The 25067-nt window shown below is 35.3% G+C and overlaps 1 protein-coding gene across 2 annotated transcripts; it reads right to left on the bottom strand.

Moving 5' to 3' along the window:
• Positions 1 to 1185: 1185 nt before the first annotated feature.
• Positions 1186 to 24417, bottom strand: RB195_020736 (uncharacterized protein; the record flags this gene model as incomplete). 2 transcript variants are annotated; one of them, XM_064189170.1, is made up of 4 exons in its annotated part: positions 1186 to 1294; positions 5485 to 5620; positions 19883 to 20114; positions 21495 to 21506. In XM_064189170.1, the coding sequence occupies 4 exons, from the start codon at positions 21504 to 21506 to the stop codon at positions 1186 to 1188; spliced, it is 489 nt and encodes a 162-aa protein (XP_064045051.1). The 2 variants fall into 2 exon arrangements, with proteins under 2 accessions (XP_064045051.1, XP_064045050.1); XM_064189169.1 differs by lacking the exons at positions 19883 to 20114; positions 21495 to 21506 and adding an exon at positions 24339 to 24417.
• Between the last annotated feature and the right edge of the window lie 650 nt (positions 24418 to 25067).

Here is a 25067-nt window from a genome sequence, read left to right as displayed (position 1 = left end):
TCTGCTTCAAAGACTGAAATGAAACAAAAAAAACTGAAATTTCCAACGATAAAACTCTGGAAACTATTTCATTTCTGATCCTGGAGTTTGATCATTTTGGAGCGGCAAACAATAAATATGTAAATGTAAATACCTGGATCGAAAGCATGGCTTAGATCCTTGATTCGGAGAGATAATAGTATCTAAGTGCGTAGTCCGACATGCACATCGTCGTCGTCAAGGGACCATCTGTCACTGGTGCACCAAAACATTCCATAATATTCAAATTAATTAATAGAAATTATTTCAAACTAATTTTTATGATTAATTATGAAGAGAGAAACGTACTGAATTGAGAAGATAACAAATTATTCAGTGCTTACTTCACTCAGACGAACTCCTCCCTCCTTACGGTACTGAATATTCTGAAAATGTGAGATTCGAAAGTTCCAGAGTCCAGAGATAGGGCTCTCAGGATTCTCTGCAGAAGATTTCGAAATGAATTCCTGAAAAATTCAGATGCAAATGATTCATAATGAATATTTGAGACTATTCTCCAGTAAAAATCTCTTCATTCTCCTCCTTTATATACACTCTTTGAAAGAGGGAAAGAGAGGGAGAGAGCGGGATCTTAAAATCAACGGGAATTAGAATGTACAGCCGCCGGGAAACGGTAGTGAATACGTAACTCAGTGGTCCATCTAAAAAATACTCTAAAACCTCTGAATTTGCTGCACAATAAAAATATGTGACTTTTTTTAAGTTGTTATACGTCTCCGTAGGTCTTAAAACTTGATCGAAAATGAATTTTGGACGAGTTCTCTTTAATGGATAGGGGAATCCGGGAATTTCAGCGCTTCTACAATCAATGACTAAATGTTAAAGTGGACCAACTTCATACAACTTTAGCTTTCTCCAGTAATTCATCGTTTGAAAACAGCAGGAAGCAGAAAATTTGCGGCGATTCCTACAAATAAGTCATATTTCCAGAAAAAAGTAGCGTAATCTCTTAGCACTTTGCACCTCTACCGTATCTATGCTCATTTTCAAGGAAATGAGGAAATGTTGATCCTTATTCGGTTTGCTGCCTGTCAGTTCTTTTTTTCTGCTTTCAAGGGGTTTCCTCTGCAGAAAAAAATACGAGAAAAAAAAGAAACGAAAAAAAAAGAGGAAACACGCAAAGTGACAGATCTGCCATTTACGGATTCAAACCAACGACGGACGTCTGAAGTTAGGAATATGAACAGCACAGTCGACCGTCAGTTCACTGGCTCCTGGCTCAGGGATATGTGATCCTGAACGGATTCCATAGAGCCTGAAATGTGAGCGGATAAGCAACGTCGGTCGGTAACGCATCGAACATCATCACACAAACAAACTTATGAAGAATACGGGATACGAGATACTGGATACAGAATGTTTTTCTGGAATAACTGATCGTTGAAGTAATATGTATGCTCGCATACGTAAGAAATATGTATGGTTAAAATATATTCGGGGGATTAATGGTGGATGTCTACGCACATTTCATGGATGCGATCAGTGTACGACGGAGACGGTCCCAAACAGAAAACAGCCCGAAAACATGTGCAGATATCAATGAAAAATTTAGCATTTTCCATCGAAATTCACTTTTCGCGCCGAGAAATTGTCAGATGTTGTGGGCACCGAAGCGTACACAGTCTCGGTCTCAAATAAATAAAAGAAAGAAAAAATAAATAAAAGAAATTGGTCCAGAATGTTCATAAATATGTGAAAAAATGATTTTAAAAAAAAATTAAATTGTTAAAATTAGAAAGAATACTTAGATACTCCTGCGTTGCTTAGATATAATTCCATTTTTGCAAAGTTTTAAATTTCAGTATTCTCCGAAAAGAAAAAAATTAAGAAAAAAGTGATTAGCGTCAATTAACCTCTGGAATTTCGACGAGCAGAAAATTCTACTCCGATATCGAAAAGGTTTCCTGAGCGTATGTGCGGTCCATGCAAAAAATTCCAAGAGATTTTACCCGAGTTTTTTCCAATTTTAATTTTTCTAACCTCCCAAACTACTCCTACATCTACTAATTGACCTCAAAATGATGGACGGTTTGGTTGGCCTCGGGGATTTTCGAACTGTCAACAGCGCAGGGGTTGTAGAACCCTTTCCCACTGGACTACACCCATCCCTCCCATAATATATGCAATAATAAAGGAGAGGATCCATCCAAAAGCAACGGAACTATGCCTGAGGATATCTTGTCCTTTGCTCGTCTTGCGGTAAATCACGAGAAAAGTGCAATTTTGCGTCTGCAAGCAATGCAGTGCACGAACTTTGGCTGTGATTTTTAAAACAACAACTCCTTAGCTGAATGAATTCAGACAATAAAGTTAAGGAAAGAAAGAAAAAAAGAATAAAGAAAAATAAAGGAAAAGCCTGCTTCAAAACGTACCGAGGCTGGGAAAGAAATTAGAAGGAGAAACAAAAACAAAAATAAATAAATAAATCAAGAACATGGTAAAAATAATTTCTAATATTTTTCACCAGTGGAAAATTTATTCCGCGTAATTACGCTTCGTACGTTGGGGGTTTTTCAAAAGATTTTAAGCTTCGATTTTGATTTTCTTCGATTATTTTCCATTTATTCGATTATTTTGACTTTCTTCGACAGGTTTTCGTCTCCCTGATGGAGAATCGGGTACAGTAACCTCAATACACAATGTCGCAGTATTTTGCGATGCGTCCTACGCCATCAGAAGAAAAACGGATGAGAAAAAACTTAGAGCAGCGATTAAATATCGAAAAAAAGATCGGTAAATTTAGTTGTCGGTTCCCATAACTACGTTAATAGTGGAAAAACTTCGGAAAAACCTTTCCGCAAACAACTTTTGGATAGTGTAATCAATTTCTCCCATGAAGGTGGATTGCGGTGAAGAAGAACCACGAGCACAAGCTGCCGCATACATAGCTGCCGCCTAAGACAGTAAAACTTAATTTTCTGTGATTACGGTACAACTACAATCACAGTAAACCCATTGGATCTATTGGAATTGATTACAGTTGCTTATTAATTACAATTTATAGATTAATTAGTTGATTTATAAATAAATATAAATTTAATACTAAATTATTGTGCAATCATTAATAAATTATTTATCTTTTTTTTGGCTTTGAAAAGTTAAATACAAACATTAATTAACAATAAAATTAACTATTAATTTAACAATAATTAAATAGAGAATTAACATTAAAATTTGTATTATGATCTACTGAGGAGGTATCAATACCTTTAAATAAATAATTGTTCTATTTATGATATTTTCAGTGCTAAGAGATCATTAGAAAAAAAAACGGGTTTCCACCTAAAACAGCATCATTTTTGCAGCCAACACGGGTTTCGAAGTATTTTTTTATTATTTTAAAAAATATCTATGCGTAAATTTAAAAAAAAAATCATCCAAGCTCTAACCTGGGTCTTAAAGTAAATTTTAAAAAAAATTACACATGCTGCGCTGCAACAGCTGCAATTTCCCATCTGATGGAAATTTTCTACATCCCGCAAGGAAATTAGACGGGGAGAAGTAGGCGCAAATTTTGTCGCATTCATGCAGAAATCAGTGGAGTTGTTCTATTGTCCGGGGGGAAAAATTGCAAAAATCTGCGGATCTTTTTTTTCTAAAATATGAGAATAATAAAAAATATTCAAATAATAAATATAAATAAATAAACAAATAATAATATAAAATTTAAATAAGTGGCGACTAATGACCGGATTCTACGCGAGCTCTGACTAAAAATCGAACAGGATCTCGGCTTGGATTCGGTTCGAGGACGACACAGCTCGGCGAGGATGCGGATATCTATTTTAGGACGTACTTTAGGACGATTAGGTCAAGTTAGAATATGCAATATACAAAGGATTTCTATCCATTTTCTTCTATTCAGGTAAAAAGCCCACTTTCTGGAAAAATATGTAGGAAGGAAAAAATGCTTGCCAGCTATTTTCGGGATTGAAAGAAAAACCCCAAGAAAAACGTGTGTAAAACATTTGCAGATGAAGAATTGTCCGTGAGAATTCTCTGCAAATCTCTCTGTTTACGTAACAAGACATACGAAGACATGGCAAGTGCAGATTAAAAAGTTCGGATAACAGCTGTGGATGCTCTTTTGCAAATGAGGTTCTGCAATGCACACACTATGTGCAACGAACGGATTCTTATGTTCATAGAATTTTCAGCAGAGAAAAAAACAACACCGTCTTTCCTTTCCAAATAATTTTTTTCAAAAAAAAATGTGAGTCATTCACTGTAGTTTTTTGCAGGATTCGTTCGAATATAAATGATCAAAAATAAGGATAGGGCTAAAGTTAAATTTTAGGAGTAATTACAGGCTTATCTGTGTGCTCTTCTTCTCGGAATTCAAAAGGGGAAAAAATAAAAATTAGCGTCTTTAGGTATCAACGTTAGGCAACGCTAAGGAAAATCTTCAAGTCTGAAATTTCTCCACCAGTAGAATGGCTAAACCATCACAAAAGAAAGCGGAAAAAACGCACAATTCACTAAGAAATCCAGGAATTTGAGATATCCGTAGCACTTAGTGTGATCACCTCGTAAGATGTAAGCGGGAACTCGACCGAAAAATTATTTACGCGCGAGCCCTAGGAAAATTAGGGCACACTTGCTGCTAGGAGATAGGAGATCTTTTGCTACTCCGTTTCCTGGTGACTTCCAGAACGTTAGCGTTTTTGGGGAGGACTTTCCTCATTCTGTTAGGGTGCTCTTCTCCTCTATATTTCTCAGATAATACTCACTTCACGGCCGCCTCCTACGCATGGAGAGACGTAGCAATTAATTAGTTTTTAATTAATAATTCTAAACTACACTTTCAAGAGAAAAGCGATCAACTTAGACTCAAAAATTCAAACACCGCTGACTGCGTTGATGAACGTACGGGGGGAGGGGGGGGGGGAAGGGTTTGAGAAATGCTCTGAATTTAACAAATAACAAGTAACTAACATTTCAACTAATTCAACTAAAAACATATGAGTAGTTTGCCTCCATTCCTTCCTTCGTTTCGTCCTTTATCGGAAGAGTGCCGTTTTCTCGGTGCATTCTGTTTAGGCTCGATGTAAACAACAGCAGAATAAGTTGTCTAATAATGTGCATACGTAAAATACAAATAAACGTTAAAAAATTTTTTTTCTACTCCAACAAACAAATGGACAAAATAGATGCTTCAGACAGATTTGCACCACGCATTCTATCGTAGATAATAACTAAAACTTCTTCCTACAATCTTTGAATTGCGAGAAAAGAGAAAAGATTCAGCATGATTTGTAATATAGCGCCCTTCTCTCTTAATTTATACAAAGCAGCAAGAAAGAAAAAAAAACGGTGGTGGGCGTGACGCCGATCGAAGTAGAACTGCGGAAGGAAACTGCAGGAGGAAAAGGATGAGGAAAAGTTTCAAGTGAACAAGGATCCTATTTCATAGGAGACATGGTTTGGGAGAAAAAGTGACCTCACCCTCCTCTCATCTTTGCACGGGAAGCGTAGGTGGCCCGATCATTCTTCCTCGTCCTTTTGGTGTATCGCCATAGGGCATTATGTGAATAGTTTTGATTTATATGTGTTCTTCCGATAGAATTCGGCAACGAATCATCTAGAAATTCATAAGTATAGTATATATGAACATAAACATCCATGGCGCATAAAATATTGCAAGATTCAGGAAGTCGAGGTGAAAATAACTCAGGAAAAGAAAGCGCGAACAGCGAATGGGAAAATAAGAGAGTAACTCTAAAAAAACGATATAATTATGTTTAGAAGTTCATTGAACATTTTCTTTCTACATTTTTCTTTGTTTATTTTATTTAATTGCTTTTATTTCACTTAATTATTTGGGTCTTTTTATTTTTTAAATAAGAGAAGCAGCACCTGTTACAGCGCTGAGAGAAAAGAAAATTAAAGAGAATATAAAAGGTAGATACGAGTCGCTTCATGACATATTTCTCATCTCATCAAGGAGCTTATTCGTTCCGTATTTTTATTTTATCTTAAATTTTCATAGTATTATTTATATTATATTTTATTTACACTCTATTGATTTATTATATTATTATTTGTTATTGTTTTTATTCATTCGATTTTTCCTTTTGTTTTTTGTATCTATTTATTTCTCATCAAGATACATATTTTTTGACACATTGACGACAGCGCGTTTTTTAAAATTTTGTGCACTTGGGCTACTTTTGATCTCTCGCGTGCTACCGTCCGTGGATCGCATTGTCCCTAGAGGCGGTAATTATTTTTTTTTTTACATTTTTTATTATATATATTTTTATTTTTTTATTTTATTTTAATTCCTTCTTTATTGTCTTTATTTTGCGTCTTCATACTTTTTCGTGTATGTAGATATAAATAGAAATTGAAAAGAATAGAATAGCATAGATAAAATTAATTAATTCATTAATTCATCAATTAATTAATTATGTAATTTGGCCCATGCTTTTTAATTTATTGACCCATTGACCCATTGACCCATTCTTTTTTATTTATAAAAACATCTTGCTATTTTTACATATATTCGTCAATGTGTTTTTAAAAAAAAGAAAAAAAAAAAGTAAAAAAAGGCTACATATGTAAGGTATATAAGTGGGCGGTGATAAAATGATAGATACTGTAGCTGAAAAAAGAAATGTAACACAGAAAGAATAGGTCAATTCCGAAAAAAATAGCCAAAAAAATCTACAGGAATGATCTACAACGTTACCACATGAACCAGTTTTTTGAAATAATTGAAATGAGTGCACTTTGATAGAGTAGTACCGGTACACAAGTAATATTGTCAGAACGATTATGAGGTAAACAAAATATTTGTTTTAGTGATTTTCGGGGCGAAGTGAAAATTTTCCCCGCTATACTTGCACCATGACGAGCCTAGTCCGCAAACGCACCATGGGGTCGTTTTGAAACTTCATTTTGTCGAATTTCTTTTTCGAACATTTTTACAAATTCTATAAAACCATTATTCAATATTTTTTTCGAGATTTGAAAAATCTGAAACGAAGATCTCGTAGGAAGCGGTAAATGTATCACTTTCTTACAATACTGAAGGATAGTGGTGGTGTGGACGGTTTAAATATTTAATGGTAAAAGGAGGTCCCACTTCTAACAAACCAAGACAAAATATTTATAAAGGAACGGTTCCGGAGAGAGAAAGAGAGAGAGAGAGTGATAAAAATAATTGAGTAAATATAAATAAAGTTAAAATAAACAAACCGCTATTATTTCCAAGTTACTCTTTCATGGTTCCTTCGAAAAGTGATACATATGAGAAGGTGAGGAATAATTGTTGGATGAAATCTGACCTATCCTCTTTTTTTCCCTCTCCAAACATAAAACTTCCAATTATCCGCAGTCCAGTTATCCCAACAATGGACAGACAGGAAAAAAACGACTGGCGTTAATCAATCCGCTTGGGATCCACCACCACCACCTTCACTTCAATTCAGAATCGTTTGTGGTTTACGAACGTATGACGAGCCTACTCAGTGACTTGCGGAGACTAGCTGAGGTGTCCAGACGGTGTTTTTATTTTTTTTCTTCCCACACACTTCTGATCCCAATTTATCGACCCCGTAAGGATGATGGGCTTGGTTGGCACTAGTGTGGACTCGAACCTCTGATCGATTACGCGGACGCAGCGGAACCTCTTACCGACTGCGCTACACCTACCACGGTAAAAATTAATTACATACGTGAGTTCTAGTAGGGCTATACTTGTATTTGTATATTTTACAACAAATTCATATTATTTTATGATTTACAATAACTATTTATCTATAGTTTATCCACTTTATATTTTTGAATTGAAATTGAAATAAAAAATATTTTGATTTTTACATCATCCTGTGACATATTTTGTTTGTTCACGAAATAAAAACGTTAAATATTTGCTTGAAAAATTTGAAAAGAAATTTTGAAGAGGTCTCAAAAATTTTCATCATTAATAGAACTCTCTCACAAGCCAAAAAAAAAACCAAGAACAAGAAGAGAGTCCAGAATTTAATTGAAATAATACTGGGTGCAAAGTCCGTGATTAAGCTCCTGTTCTCTTCCAGTGATTTTCTGAAACCTTTAGAGTAACGTAAGGATTATTTCTAGTTTTCCAGAAACCATATGTTCCCGAAATAACAACGTTTCCTCTTGTTTCCCTTTGCTTGAAAATGTTCAAGTGTTTCTATTAATAACCGGAACGAAAGAGGAGCTTATCTGATGAATTTCATTGTTGTTGTTGTCGTCGTCGTCGTCGGCAGGACGCGATGACGTCAATAATGAGAGTCTATGAGTCTGGAAAATGCTCTCAAAATAGGATTAGTGAGTGAGTTGTTGAACAAATTGAGAATTGAAGCGAAACGTCTGGAAAATTTAAAAACTTCGAAATAGTTCTTTGAAGTTTTGCGCCGGTAGAATTCTTGCTGGTTTTCAAAGGATTTTCCTCGAATTTGTTCCGGATTTTTCTACCTAGGACCGCACAATTTTGTTTATATTTGAACAACTCGAAATGTTTAACATTTTTCTGAACCATTTTCTATTAAAATGACCCGAAATGCTGATTTGAACAGAACTTTCTGTGCTTACGAGTTTTTCATGGTACTGGATCAGAGCTAAAGACTGAAGGATCCAGTCACCGCCTCAAAAGCAGTGGGACGATCAAAGGAAAATGTAAAATATTAGGGATAGGAACGAGTTTTGAAGTTTACTATGCACATAAATATAAATAAATAAGTAAATGTAAATAAATAAAAATAAGTATAAATAAGTAAAGATAAATATATACAGAAATGAATATAAATGATTAAAACATAAAATAAATAATAAATAATAAATAACAAATACATAAAGTAAGTATAAATAAAAAATAAATAATAGATAGTAAATAGATAGTAATAAAAAATAAATAATAGATAGTAAATACATAAAATAAATAAATAAATAATAGATACATAAATACATAAATATCTTCTCTTTGATTTGATCAGAAGAAAAATTCGCATTAACGCAATAAAGGAAAGATCACACCACAGCTGTTTTAAGACTCTTCCATTGAGGTTCAAGTGAGGGAAAGAAAAAGTGTCGTAATCTCGTCCACGCAGCTTAAAATTGACACATTTAATCCTTTTTTGGCAGTGAGCCTTAAGCCTATCATTATTTTTCAAGGATTTGTTGTGTTTGTTCTATTCTATTCTACTCAAGCTCATCGAGTCCACGAAAAAATTCCGTAGAATGTTCTGTTACTTTATTACTTTATTCCTTTTATTTTATACATTTTTATAATGAAATTTTTCACATAGAAAATGTGATGCGATCCTGTTTGCAAATCAATAACGATCAAACATGAATTGCAAAGTAATTCCAATAACTTCATTGTACAGATCAAATATAACTTCTTAACATAATTCTGAAAAAACAATTTCTGCACGTATTTCGGGAAAAGGATTTTTGCGGCTAATCAACAATGATCAAGCATGAGCGGGAAGCGAATCCTAATTGAAAAACAACTTCTTCACATTATTCCGGGGAAAAAAAATGCGCGTGTTTTGAGAACAGGATTTCTACGATGCCCTTTAACAATCATACCATTTTTGTCTGCTACTCAGTAAAACTACCGTAATATAGACGGCAGAAAATCGTAGTGATTCAAAATAAAATATGATGATGCTAAATGATGATCATTAAAAGTTTTGACTACCAGATTAATGGTTGTCCTTTCGGAAAAGGACCGCTACGCCATGCGGAATCCTTCATTTTATCGCTTCACATTACTTTATTTTATTATTTGGGTTTAAATCCGACTTCATGTCCTTCAGTTCTACAGCTACGGAGAAAGAAAATCAGAGATTATATTTACCAGAAAACATAAATCCAGAAAAAAAAGTATTTACCACGAAGATTCTGTTTCTTTTTGAAGCACTGAAGGATGAAACAATAGAAGAAGTTGGGAAGGAAAGAAAAAAAAAACTAAGCAAATTGTCCAGAAAAATACTCAAGCGCGATTCAAAACTTGGATTTGACCTACCTCAATCCGATTTATTTTTGACAATATTGTATTTTTTGCGTTTGATTAAATAGATTTGAAAAAAAAATGGGAAAAGAATCCTCAAAAAGGATAGAAACGAAGAAAATGGGAATGAAAATGAAGTTACAGGAATGTCTGGAAATCCAGCACGAGAATAATGGAATGACTAGACGTCTGCTCACTGAGAAGAACCTCTGACACCATGAGGTTTTTTTTCTCACTGAACACGGATGTGATGAAAAAAAACTTCAATGCATTAATCAGATTAATTTTGTTTTTTTTCGATTTTTTTTATTTCCTAATAAATAGTGGGCATAAAGAACCACTTCTTGGACCAGAAGCCACAGAAAAGTAGGATCGAGGATCAGAAATCGTGTCAGAATTTTCTGTTCATGTATTTTTAATTCCTAATAAATAGTGGCCATAAATGCTTACGGTATCTTCATCACCAGAAGCACTTCTTGAACCAGAACCTATAGAAAAGTAGAATCAAGGATCAGAAATCCTGTGAGAATTTGTCGCTATTTATAGTCGTCAACAAACAGAAGCGAATGCTTATGGAATTGTCGTCGACTTCATTGAAAACGGCGTCGAATCGTTCTCGAAAACATTTTTTTGAAGACTTGACTTCTACGTCATTGAAACAGCCGACAACAATGGATTCTATGGCGAATTGAATTGAGGTAACGACGTCAGACGAGAAAGAAATGAGCAATTTCCCGCAGCAATTTTTCATGACAATAATAATCGAGCAGAAAAAAAAACTTGGTCGAAGTCACTGCAATAAACGTAAATTGCTAAATTATCCAGTTTTTCTTGGGATTATTACCAGGATTCACATCCTATATGATTTCTAGAACTGTTTCAATCCGCGGATTCCGCGGTATTTCCGAGGGTGGCCACCATGTGAAAATGAACCAGTGGAGATTTGCTGGTGGGTAAAGCTTTTAAGGATATGCATATCCTGATATATTCTAATGGTTTGAGGGGTGTTAGGTCCCGAAACGAAGTACTATGTACTGTACCATGTTTACGTAGCGGAACCAAGCAAACCTTCCGAATAGAGAAAAGAGGCGTGAATGATTTAATTTTCTTTCGTGTTTGGCTTCTCTAAAGTACAAACATATTAGATACAGTTCGAAGTTCTCCGGAAGCCCCGTAACTGAAGAAAGGTGGAGGAGGAAATTAACTCGTTCACGTCGTCGAATTTATAGGAACGAGGGGAACTTTGTAGGATAAAAGTGAGTGCACGTTTAGATTCACTAATAAAGCCTTCGGATCGAGAATTCCTCAGCTCTTTCACTGATTAGTGCAAAAAAAGTAAATAATTCTAATTTTTAAATAATTTTTTCTATTATCTTTCTAATAAAATTCTATCTTTTCACGGGAGATCCACCGTAATGAATATCTTCCATTCAGAAGAACTTATGGCTGTATTTCTTACAGTAAGTCCCCGTTGGTCAGTAGAAGCAGTGAAAACTGGAAGCAGCAACGAATCGACCTACCTCATCGACGCGTACGGAAGGAAGTGGCGGCATTCCAGACATATACAACCCTCGTAGACAATTGTTATTGAGATGGAGACACGGTTCAGTTCATTTGTTGAACCTTATTTATTGCGTCTGGCTTTTCCTTTCAAAGAGAATGAGAGGATCCTCGAGGAGAACAGTGATCCGTGCGGTGGAATGTTCGTGAAATTCCCGTCTGGATCCAGTAATAAAACTTTCGGATCGAGATATCCTTTCAGCTCTTTTAATGATCAGTGCAAAAAAAAGGAAATAATTGTAGCCTCCAACGCAACATTAATATACTGGGACATCCTCGTAAATAATATATTTATTGTTTATTTCCTTTTTTTTCTTCCAAAATTGCTGTAACTCCAATGCCAGTAGTCGCAGTAAGAAACACTTGTTAGTAATAGATGGAATGTAGAAAGCTAAATAAAATTCTACATTACAATTCACAATTTTTATTTGATTTTTTTATTATTTGGAATTCTACAGAAATGTGAAATATTTTTGTTCTATGCTGTATTTTTTGTACAAGACAAAGAATGAATTGATACGAAGTATTTGAAAATGAATTTGACGTAAAAAACAATTAAAAAAATTATAAGAACTTGCAAAAAGTTTAAGTAAGTATGGATTTCCGATATTAAAGGGATCAACGGTTTATAGAAGAGCCATCAACTGGTTGTAATTACAAGTTTTTCAATTGTAAATCATTGCGTTGTTTCAAGGATTTTCTCCAGAAACGAGAAATTTTCGCAGCGTAGCTGAATGAACAAAGCTGCTGAAGAGCCATTCAATGTATTAAGCCGAGCTGTTAGATCCAGAACAGATGCAGCGAGAATCCTAACTCTTTCCCAGAACTCCCCATGAGTCAAATCCATTGAAAAACATGTGTATCCGCCCCAACCGCAAAGCTGTTCTAGAGTTTGCGGATTTTTTTTTGTGGTGGTGGACGTAAAAATATCTCATTTATTTTGAGGTGAAGACTTTATAAACAGAGTGAGAAAATAACTCAGTTGTTTGTTTCTCCAGACAAAAATTACCGGAAACAAAAATAGAAAAAGAAGGAAGCTTCCGCCAAAGTTTATCGCCTTTGAAACAGAATTTTTTCCACTCTCTCATACATCGGATTACCACCTCTATCAACTTCCTCAGCGATTCCCCGAGGAGGAACATTTCCGCAAATGACATTCTCGTAAAAAGATGGAAGGACGTGAGTAGACGAATACATATAGGTGTTGAGGAGGAAACTTCATTTAAAAAAAACGTTCTGAAGAGGAAAGATTCCTAAAGAATTAAAGCGATAAAATGTAAAAATACTGCATAATTAGTGTAAAAGTAATAAATATACTAATACTTATGCACTAATGTAAAATATAAACGTACTTCTAACGTACTAATGTAAAAACATTTAATAAAAAATAAAAATAATGCATTAAAAATCTAGAAAAAATGCAATAAAAAATAATGAGAGGCAGACTTGTGCAAACATACGTAGAGGAATCATTTTAATTCAGTTCTATAGATTTTTTTCTACTGTCCAGTTTCATCAAAATGTTTAAACAGAGGAAAAATAGGATTTTAAAAAACGGAAAAAATTGGAACAGTTTGGGAATAAAAAACAAGAAGTTTGAGAGAAATATTAAATAAATAAATAAATAAATAACAGATAAATATTTGGTCTTTCGGGAAAAAAACGTACAAAACACCTCGAAGCACTGCAACAACTGAAGAACTAAGCGAATGTCATACAGTATTGATTGGTTCCGCTGCCGTTCACGAAAAGAAATAAAGCTAATAATGTGTGAATATTCTTGGAAAAGTTTGGAACATGCATTTCACAATGATGCTAACCGTGAGTCGTTTAGAAAAAAAATAATAATTTATTCAGTTTTTTCTCTTGACAAAGTCCTTGATTTTTTTTTGGATGTTTTTCTGAAGAATTTTCTGACCCCATTCTCTAATAATCTCATATTTTCTGCGTTTACAGGACGCGAAAATTCTTCTAAAAAGTTTACATCACAGCTTTTTCGATGAATCAAAGATCACTAACAAAATTAATTTTATTGCCTTCATTCTTTCCATGCAAAAACAAATGCAGAACCTAAAAATAAGCTCATGGTCTAGTTGTAAATAAATTTTGTTGAATTTTTCTCATCACATTCCAGACGATTTTCAGCCGAGTGATGGACTCGAAATGATAGGTTCCGATGAAAAGAAATGTCCTTCCAGAATATGTACTCAGGAGACTCGAAAAAGGAAGAATTCGAGGGAAAAAGAAATTTCAGGGAAAGGTCATGAACATGTGATGGGAAGTTCAGCGAACCGGACGCGTACAGGTACAAAAAAAGGAAGGCGCCGAAAACGTTGAGAAAAAAAACACTGAAAAACGCACACTTGTTTTTTTTTTGTACTTTGATTATTAATACAAGCGATGTTTTCAAAAATAAATCCTTGCAATTCTTTTCCTTTCGCTCATACATCAAACTTCACCCTTTTCCTTCCTTAAATTCAGGGAACAAAAAGGAAATTCATGGGAATTTCAGGGGAAAAGAAACCTTACGGGATATTTGGTGCACTAGTAATCACTGAACTAGCAGTAATGTCGTAAGTTAGAGCTAAAGTCCAGCACCAGGGAATTTTTATGGATAAGATTCTAGAAAATTCCAGGCGAGACCATCCTGACAACTACGGCAACTAGGAAATATTGCAGAAATCTCATTTTAGAAAAAAAAAACCTTTTTTCTATGATCTTATCGTAGTCGTAGTTCCCGTTGGTTGGTTTTTATTTTGTTTCCTGATAACTATCGCATGTGAATCGCCCCGACTTTTTCGGTATTCTACCGGTTTTTTTGGTTTTTTTTTGGAGAAAAACTTCCTCAAGCTAAATTTTCGATGATTAATGGGAATATGAGGCACCATAGAAATTAGACATGGGGTGTCCTTTACTTCACCAATGGTGGTGAGAAGAGACGATCAAATGGCCTTCATTTGAGTGGATTGAAATTTTTACCGAGAATTTTTCTTTTTTACGTACCTGAAAATTCAGCAAAAGCCAAGATTTGAATCGTCGTACGGTAAAATATGGTGTGGATTTATATAGTGCCTCTTTTTCCGTGGTGAAGGTTGGAGAAAATAGAAAACTCTCCATATTTGGAGATGGAGGGGCAGCAAATAGCGGATTTATTTACCCAGTGGTGATGACGTGATAACGAGAATCACAAACCAGAACCAGGACCGATTTTTCCAGGAAATTTGCGCTTAACTTGCACTTTTCTTTCCAATAAACTCGAAAAAAAGAGGTCTTAGCGTTGTTTTGTCACTTATAACACAAAAAGTCCACTTTAAGATGGTACAAATCGCAAAAAAAAATGACATTGACGTAGGGAAGTGGTTTTACGAGAGGTTATCGCATCTGGAAAAATGGTGACCCCTAGGATTATTTTTAACTGACCCAAGGCTACTTTTAAAGATAAAGGATTAGGTTTTCTTTTTTTCCCCTCTTCTTTTCTACTACGTTTTCTCGTTTCTCTTTTTTCTTTTTCAATACGGATTTTCTAGCAAAATTGGCAATTTTGGGTGGGTTTAGAGTCTAGATCAGATATTTCTCTGTCTCTTTATGGTACGGTATATTCGTCGTCTGGAAGTGTGTGGCTTTAGGAGGGTCATCAGCAGTTGCGAGCATAATCCGTGCGAAAAAATTCCGGATCTATAGTACCGACCTACTGATGCTACACTTAAAACAAGACTTTTCTAGGATTTTCCAAGCTTTTTCCGGCTAAGAGCTTTCCAATTTCACGAGAATATGGTTGCTGTCGAACGTATCCATTATCACTATGGAATTTCTAGCAAAATTGGCAATTTCGGACGGGAAAACCTAAGACAGAAACTTCTCGGCTCCTTTAATGGTACGTTAGATTCGTCGCCGGGAAGCAGTGGCAAAAATTACATGAGTGATTCTTGATTTTCGTCCGTAATCAGAAAATAAGTGAATTTTTCCTGTTAAAAAAATTTTTCGGCTTCACTACGATTTACCACGATTTTTTCCCTGCCATCTGCTATTCACAGATGTTCTTGGGTTGCGCTATACCCCATTAAAGTATAGATAAAAATGTTTGCTTCACATAAGCTACAAAAGTTTCTTATTTTTGAAATAAATTTCCCAAGGCAAAAGTTTTTTTTTTCTCCATAAACTTCCCCAGACGACAATTTAATTGTAGTTTATTTAGCATAAAATTTTCTCGTATTTACGTTTGAAAAATATAAACGAATGCGACGCTACGAAAATAGCTTCATGAATATATTTACGGGTTGCGACGAGACACGTTCTTTGATTCAACTCTTTCTTTTTTTTATCCTACATCAGAGGTTTACGTAAATTCCAGAAAAAAAATTCCAGAAAACAATTCTTCTTCCGCATTTCCCGTTTTTATGATTAATTTACTCATTGCGAAGCGGTTAATTTATTCATAACAGAGATAAGAGAAAACCTCCGGAAGTTATCATATTTAAAATTATTTAAATTATTTAAATTAAATTATTTGAAATTTCAACATTCACAACAAAGATAAGAGAAAATCTCTGGAAATCACCAGAAAAAATCCTTGCTTCGGTGCCAGAATCACCTCTGGAATTTTTCCTTAAAAATCTACTGAAAAAATTTGATCTAGAAAAAGCACATTTCGGTTCTAGTCTAAGTCGAAGGCGAATATTTTTCAAAATAGTGGAACGGGTTCAGAAAAAGAGAAAATTCCAAGAGTAATTTTCTGAAAAACTGGAAGAGCGAATCATAGATCTTTAATTCCCCTCCTCATCACTCCTTCAATACATCTACTAAAATCTTCTTATTTATTTTTTCCTTCAATAATTAGTGTTGTTTCGTCCCATATTTAGTGCTCCCTTCGAAATCAGTGATCTACTGTGTTCACCTACCTAAGGGACCTCGGATAGGGGTGGTTCTATGATAGCTATAGGCTGATTTAAGTAATGATTGAGTAGATCATTTGAGCACAATCCTAGAGCAGCGGGTGAGCTCAATAGATATGGAATAGTGATCGATAACACTAGGTGTGCTAAAAAGAGAAAAAAAAAGAAAAAACCGAAGTGAGAGAACTAAAAGAAAGAAAGAAAACCCCTAGAACATATAACAGATCCCCTAGGGATTTTATTTCGGCGGAAGTGAATGATGAGCCAACGCCTATGCCCCATCCAGAAGAAAAATATTCATCTACGTAAGATCTTTTTGTGTGAATGTTTAGTTCCGTCGCATTGGGAATTCCCCTACGGATATTTTTGACATGGTGATGTTTTTGTGGCGCCGAAGGGGGAGGAGGGGAAGGGTGGTTTATGCGGAGGCGGACATGGACGGGGGAGGAGGACGTGGAGGAGGAGGAGGAGGAGAAGGATCGGAGGAGATATGGAGGAGAGTGAATCGACAATTAAGCTGCGCGCCCCGTTCCCCGGCCACATAAAACGAATAAATTCACGGTGAAACGAATTTGGTGTCACCATAAATAACGACTACGTATATGGCAGCCGATATGGCTACATCCGAGAATAATTGCATCTCTAATGGTTAGTCATTCAGGAACGTATATTTACAGCAAAATCATAGCCACAAGTAAACATTAGTGACTCTAACAAGACTAACAAACTCTCCTCTAAACAACAACAGCAACAACAACAACAATAACATCTTCACAGCGATCAATAACGTATAGTTTTCAGTGATAGCGTGGTTGTGATTAGTCTGCTTCCTACTATTATTTGTTTTTTTGTTTACCTTTTTTTTCGTCTCATATGAGAACAACAAAAACTTTTCCGTCTTTCATGTAGTACAATTATCTCTTTCATCTATATAAATGAGAAAAATTTAATTCGAAAATAAGGTAGCACCCACACCCACAAAAAATTCCAAATTAAGTTTTTATCTGGTATGACCTACGGGGTTGGTTTTTGGTTTTGTTTGTTTTTTTTTAAGATTTTTGCCCTCTATTTTTAAGATTTTCATTTTCTCCAATTCCAGATCAATATCATAGCTTATACCAGATAAAAACTTAATCCATACAATTCTAAGCCCAATTGATATGCCGGTGATCTCTGCTAAGTCCTTATCCGTTAAGTACCCAATGTTTTTTTCTTAGTGCACTTAGTTGTGGAAACTCAGGGATGGAAAATCCTAGTTTTGGAATGGCTCGTTAACTTCTTTCCATGATCCAGCTTTTCAAAATTAGTTGCCTGAGGTTGGGCCGAAGGGGTCAGGAACAGCTCTGGACGAATATCCCTGACCATCCTAATGACCAGGTCCTTGATTGAAATATATTTGCTAATGAATTTAAAAAAAAAAAGTTGAAATATCAAAAGAGGTAGGATGAGGATTGTGGGAGAATAGGTAATAATACACTTGGCCTGAACACCCAGTTCAGTCGAGACGTACAATTCCGCCGTTTATGGAATAGCGACGAATTTGTAAATTCAACGCAAATTCTAGCTGAAGATCGACAGGATGAGCGCGGACATGTTCAAGAACGACACACGCTGGGATAGATGCGGATAGCCGCGTTAGACCGTACCGTACCCATCTGTCGATTAAAGCCATCACCCCACGAATCTGAGGTGGTACGGATTTCAGGTGGAGTATTCGTATACGGGATCGTAGATTATGGAGAGGTGGGTGCTTCCGTCCATTTATTCCTGATTTCCGTAGAAAACCGCCCCGAAGATATGGCGTGTTCACACGGCTGGCGCCCTCCAATCAAACTCCTTGTAGAAAATATCGCGCCGGAACGTTCGAAGCCGTATCTTCCGGGCCGTTTTTTTACGGCAGTTAGGAAGAGGATTTTATTTATGAAATGGACGGAATCACCATCCTCTCCATAATCTACGATCCCGTATACGAATACACCACCTGAAATCCGTACCACCTTAGATTCGTGGGGCGATGACTTTAAATCCTGGACTCTCTTATTATTATTTTTGTTTTTTTAAGGCTTAGGATCGAATTTTATTTATGATAAAGCTTTTCGAAGCCCCCTCAAAATTCTCTTTGAAATTTTGTAAAAAAAAAGTCAGGTAGCTGCAAGAGATATCAACAAGAATTACTGTAGAATGATCTGAGGTTCGATCTCTCAGGGACACTTTGTATGGGTAGAAATAAAGAAAATCCTAGAGGAAAAAACAAACGTCACAAGGCAGAGACGTAAAAACTTGATGTGTAAGCACGGGAATCTCGAGCGGATAACCTAATTAACTGGTCATTTTAGCGTCCTGCATTTATCGGGAGGATCCAGTGATTCAAGCTCACTTCCTTTGCTTTAAATGATCATGTCGTCCACATTATAACAGCGCCTCTTTGCTTTTTCTGCTCGCCTTCCCATTCGGAAACATTACAGGAAACAACGTGAGGATTCAAGGAAAAATCCAGAGAAATTATGTAGCATTTGCAAATGAAAAAAAAGAAGAACCGTAGGGCAACGGTAGGATTCGCCGTAGCCGTAGAACTCTGCGTAATGACGTTGCTTTCTCGGATGCGGTGTTCATCATTCTGTACAAAAATTTGTGGATTTTTTCCTTATGAGCCGTAACCGATTAAATCATAATGTGGCGCACGTGATGTTCATGTGGACATCAACTAGAGTTATTTACAGAAGCATACTAACAAGTTTTGTGAGAATACAAGAAAATTATAGGTCCTTGCTGCTATTCCAGGCATGTGGCTTAATTACAACATATTTAAAGTAGAAGAATAATTAATAGTAACAGAAACAACGATAATAATAATTATAGTGATTTAATATAACAATTATTTATTTATTGCATACCACAAATTTCTGTGTGCGAACCACTTAAGTGCTAATTTTTTTCCCTATAATTGCTTTTCACCTTTTCTATACAAATATACATAAATGCTTCACCAAATGCGCTAACGAAAAATTGCTCGAAAGCAATTTTAATGCGATTATTCTTTTTTGCAAGTTTTTTTTTTCCTTTTGAAAAGTAGTCAAGGGGAAATTTTTTAGGAAGTACTTCTAACGGTACCCGAGTTCTTTACGGAATTTTCCGAGGACAAAAATGATCTCAGGAATCCCAGGGATCTTGAACAAAAGTAGCTTTTAGCAGTTAAATTCAGTTCTTTTTTCCCGGATCCACCTCTTTTTTTCTAGGTACCGTACCTGTTACAGAGCTGGATTTTTTGTTATTGTATTGAAAAAAGGAGAAAAGAGAGAAAAACGAGAGTTGACCTGAATTTCGTTTGTAATAAAAATGCTCTGCAATTGTCTTCCTATCATTAAATCCGGAAATAAGAGCATTGGATAAGAAATCCTGGAATGACTGTGACATAATAATAATAATAATAATAATAATAATAATAATAATAATAATAATAATAATAATAATAATAATAATAATAATAATAATAATGATAATAATAATAGTAATAATAATAATAATAATAATATTAATAATAATAATAATAATAATAATAATAATAATAATAATAATAATAATAATAATAATAATAATAATAATAATAATAATAATAATAATAATAATAATAATAATACCTCAAAAATCCCTCACATCATTTCATTTTCCCATTCATATTAATGGGCGCCTCATTTTTTCTCGTTTCCTTAATTTCCGTATGCAAATTTGTGGCCCCAGTGGGAAGGAGAAATATAAGAGAAATTTCTCATTGACTTAAAAGGGAAAATTTTCATAACAATGACTACGTCATCGCTATGAAAATTTTCCCTCTCAAGAAATATCTCCAGAAATATCCCTAGAAATTTCCGTCGTCCTTATAAGATCAAATATCCCCTATATTCCATCCTACATGTAGGGTCTTTCACGTGAAAAAAAAACACTAGTAGAACGGCGGCGTTCAGAAAATTTAGATAAACGCCAGGGCAATCATTTATATTTTTTTTCAAAATTAAAACAATTTTTAGGTTTCATCCAGTGACTGTGGGGGACGGATGTGTGCAATTTTTATGAAATGAAAAGACAGCGCTAATATTAAGGTGTAGATTTTTCATGGATTTTTTCCACTTTAACAGAAAAGTTTGAAAAAGAATTTTAAGATCAAAAATACTTTCATGTTCAACCACCAAAATTCGTAATGTTTGACCAGAAATGCCTGATTTTCTCTAATTTTATTTTTTAGAGATATCAGTCACGTGTGGAAGGCATTTATGTCGTCCTTAAAAATTTCTCGTAGCAAATATTTAGAAGGATTCAATCTTGTTCTTACATTTATTTTTGCTTTTCTTCCCAGCACTCCCAGGCTTGATGGATAACAAACTTATGCAAAGTTTTGTCTGTTTTCATGGGAAATCCTGGGCTAATCCTGAGCGATGATTTTCGATGTCAAAGAGAGAGCGGCGAGTTATATTTAGGCGGTAACATTGTGTCACATATCACTCAGAAGGAAACCGAGCCACAACATCAACAGACAATACGAGCGGAGGATCACTCAACCACTCACGCATACATACGCATAGATCACAACGAAACGAATGAAAAACCGCGGAGAAAAACAGCTTCAGTCGGAATGTGGAATGACGAAGGATGTGAAGAGCTGCCGTTTTGTTTGATGCCCGGGAGAGCGGGGAGGGGAAAGAGGGGAAGGCACATTTTTTTCGTGAATTATCCTCGGTATTCCTATTATTCTAATGAAGGATTGGTAGGTAGAAATCTATTGCCCCAGCGGGACCGCAGCGGATTGGAAATGTGATGTCCCGATCGGGCGGTGGATTTTACCTCAATCCACGTGAACGACAGCAAAATACTGGCAAAAAAAAGATCGGATACTACATTTTACAAAGATTGTTCCATGATGACCTATTCAAATTTCTCCGTAATCATTCAACGGAAACTAATATTTTTCTATAAATTCACTCCTGTACTCCTCAATGTACTCGAATCCACCCACGAGTGGTCACCAAACTTTTCATCCCTCCGGGGTCGATCACTTAGGAACCAGACGTGACTGGGAGGATAAAGTCATTGTCTAGGCCAGTTAGACGTTCGTAAACCTCAAACGATTCTGAATTGAGGTGAACGTGGTGGCGAAGGTCCCAAGCGGATTGATTTACGCCAGACACTTTACACTTTACTCCTCAGTAAGGTAGGAGGAAAATGGTAAACCTGTGTGAATAATCAATGGATAATAGATTAATGAGGTGATGGTAAGGAATGTATAGGTATGGGTAGTAAAATATGCAGCTTTGTTGAAGAAATAAACATTAAACTGATCAAAAGTTTGCCATATATTTAATATTTAGTTATTTTTGTACTTTATTTATTTTGTTTATTTCGTGTTTATTTATTCGATCTGCGCACTTAGATTCACAATTTATTTATTTGTTTATTGCACAAAGTAACTGCATCAGCACAATTCCAATCACCGTAAAATTTAAAATTTGTAGAAAAAATATAAATGAAGTAGAAGTATATGTCTAAATATCTAAATATTTGGATATAATATAATACAAATAAATATATTATACAAAAATATCTATAAAATATCAAAATATACCTCTAAATAAATCCGTGTTTTATGAAAATATTTAGTCTTCTCTAGATCTGGTTCTGCTTCAATTTTTCTTCTGTCGCACTACAATTGAATTTTCTACATGGTTCTTTTTTTCCAACACTTTCCAGATTATAAATATTCAGACTTTGCTTAATGATTTTTTCTTTTACAATGATGATCGTTCTGGTTCATTAACGTAACAAGTAAATTAATAAAAATACGATAAAGTAAAAAAAAAGATGGAATTAGAATCTGTGGAAACCGACGAAGCCATTCCACTTACGACGACAAGACGACCTATGTGGTTGGATTGCTTAGCTTGTAAATTTTAGCTGCTCTATATGTAGTGATTATTCTCCCTTTTAATCAGAAAAAAAAAGAAAAAGGAAAATGAGAGAACTGTGTTAGACTCGTCACATCAAGGACATCATCCTAGTGACATCATAGGTGTCGAAAATCCTTCGTCACGGAAATCCGAAAAAAAAAATAGAAAAGCGGGGGAGTGCTAACGAGTGAAGCCTCTTGTGATGGTAAAGAAACTACTTCTGATGTGGAAAATGAGTTCCCAACATGCTTGAAAAAGAAAAAAAATCCACTTTTAGCGCTTTGTAATTGTTGAGGAAAAATGGAATGAAGTTGTTTCACAGCATTTCAGAGAAGAAAAAATACCCAGGAAATAAGGAAACAGGAAAATTTGCAGGAAAACTTCGAAACAGCTTTGATCAAGTGAAAAAATAGAATACAATAATTCTGTTTGAGAGTAATTTTACTTGCGAGGAACTGAAAGAAAATGGAATACAGCTATCACAGAGGATCTGAATGATGAGGAGACAAAAGGAAATAAGCCGTAGGGGAAAAAGCCCAAAGCTCAAGCCCTCAATAATTCCATCCTATGGGAAGAATCGAAGATGAGATTATTCGCTCAAATCTATCCGATAGGAGTAAAAATACGTTTTCCTGCTAAAAACAATTCAGGAAAGAAAGATACGGTAACGATCGGTTCAAAACAACAATGAATTTAAAAGCTTTTCACTCCCAGGCAACCGAAAAGGCAAATATCCGAAAGAAAAAAACCATTTTCTAACCGAGGCAAAAGTAAAACATGGAGTTCCGAGAAAAGAGCTTTAAAAAAACCATTTTCTAACCGAGGCAAAAATAAAACATGTGCTTCCGGAAACTCAGCTCAACGCGGTGCTTATATTCATTTCCGAAATTCTAGCTTTTTCTGGAATAGACAGCGAAAATTTTTCTCCCTTCCTAAAGCTCAGAAAAGTTCCCTAAAGCTCCGCTATTTTTGAGCATGTATCCGAGAACAGAAGGAACGCTTTACGTTCCTTGACAAATTGCTAGCTAAGCAATATCGACCTCGACGGAAGGAGAGGTGCGCCACAAGGAAAGAGGACAGAGATGAGTCTTCCACTGTTCTTACGTGATACCCCGGCGACTTACAAACGGATTTGTGAACGCTGTTAACGCAATTATGTACAAAATATAAATTTTTGCTTGGTTCGATCATTTTGAGCCAGCAGCTTTCAGGAAAATCAGGAACAACACTTCCTTTTTCTGCAACAACTTCACAACATCCTTCACCGAAAAAAGGAGAACATTAAAGTCTCTTTCAGATCTCGCTTAACTCTGACTGTGTGTCCGTTCCTGTGACATTGTGTGAGCTTTCCTAACTATCGATCGATATAGTTGATAAAGAATGAACGTAAAGTTCACCGTGTCAAAGTATGTAAGTCGCTTAAAAGGGTAACAATTTGTTGGAGCATTGATCTAAGCAGAAATCAAGAGATTAAGCCTAAGCGTTTTCTCCTACCCCTGCATTTTAGTCTCCTGGAGTTTGATTCGCGTTGGTTAGGAAAGTTCTTTCCCTCGTTTTTCCGTCGTCAATGCATAGAAATAGAACAGATGCTAAGAAAAAATGAGCTTTTTTCAAAAAAAGAAAATTAGGGAACAAAATTATTTGGTTGATAAATGGCATTTCTCGAAAATATTCGAAGGAAAACTGTGTGAAAACGGTGTGCAAATTAATTTACAGTATTCTTTGGTACATTTGAAAAAAGTGTGAAGATCTTGAGAAAGAGGATCTTCACTGTCGCTCAACAAATAAGCAAGTGAGATAGCAAATAAAATTAAATAATCAATAAATAGCAAATATTAAATATTAAATAAAATTGATTAAATAAATGCTCGTAGAAGTCTGGTTGTTATCAAATTATCGACTAACAGGAACACATAATTAACTCACTGAATCCGTCGTTGAACAGCTGGGGTGGTTTTTTTTTCCAGGAATACTTAGTACCACGTGTGGCCACGTAAATTCGCATCGGTCACGATCTGACGGTGTCAGCTGCCCGTAATGTTTTGAGTCTCGGTGGGACGAGAGATTTTCTACAAAATAATTTTTTCTCATTCAAATTAGTGACGTCATAATGGATAACACAGGCACAGGAAAGGGCGTAAACGGAACATTCTCATAAACGTAACAATATAGAAATTAGAGCAAAAAAAAAGGTGGGAAAAACGAAGAAATGAAAAGAGAGAGAATAAAAATACATAGCAAAAAAAGAGCGTACATAAAAAAAGCACGCTAAGCTCAACTGTTTCTGTCTGGAAAAAAAAAACCCGCGCACATAACTGAACCTAATTTTAAGAGAAACAAATCCAGAATCCATATACTACATAAATATATGACCTAAAAGTACACTAAATTGAAATGTAGAACGCTGTGAATAGCAGCTAGTTAACGCGCTCGGGAAGAAATCTCCAGGAAAAATCAACGTGTAAGTGAATTTACTTTGAGATGCATACATCGTATGAAAACACCGGGGAAAAAAAGGGAGTGCTAATAAACAGACATTTCCGGCAACGTTCACGGATTTTCATAGAATTTTAACACCACATGCTATGTTGGAGCTTGTTGGATTCCATTCGAAAGAAAAATACGAGGGTACGGGGGCAGCTACGGAAGTTTGTT

This window comes from Necator americanus, chromosome II, assembly GCF_031761385.1.
Source record: "Necator americanus strain Aroian chromosome II, whole genome shotgun sequence".
Lineage (NCBI taxonomy): Eukaryota > Metazoa > Nematoda > Chromadorea > Rhabditida > Ancylostomatidae > Necator > Necator americanus.
Note: the sequence above shows the minus strand (reverse complement) of the source record. Positions and strands in the feature narration are given on the sequence as shown.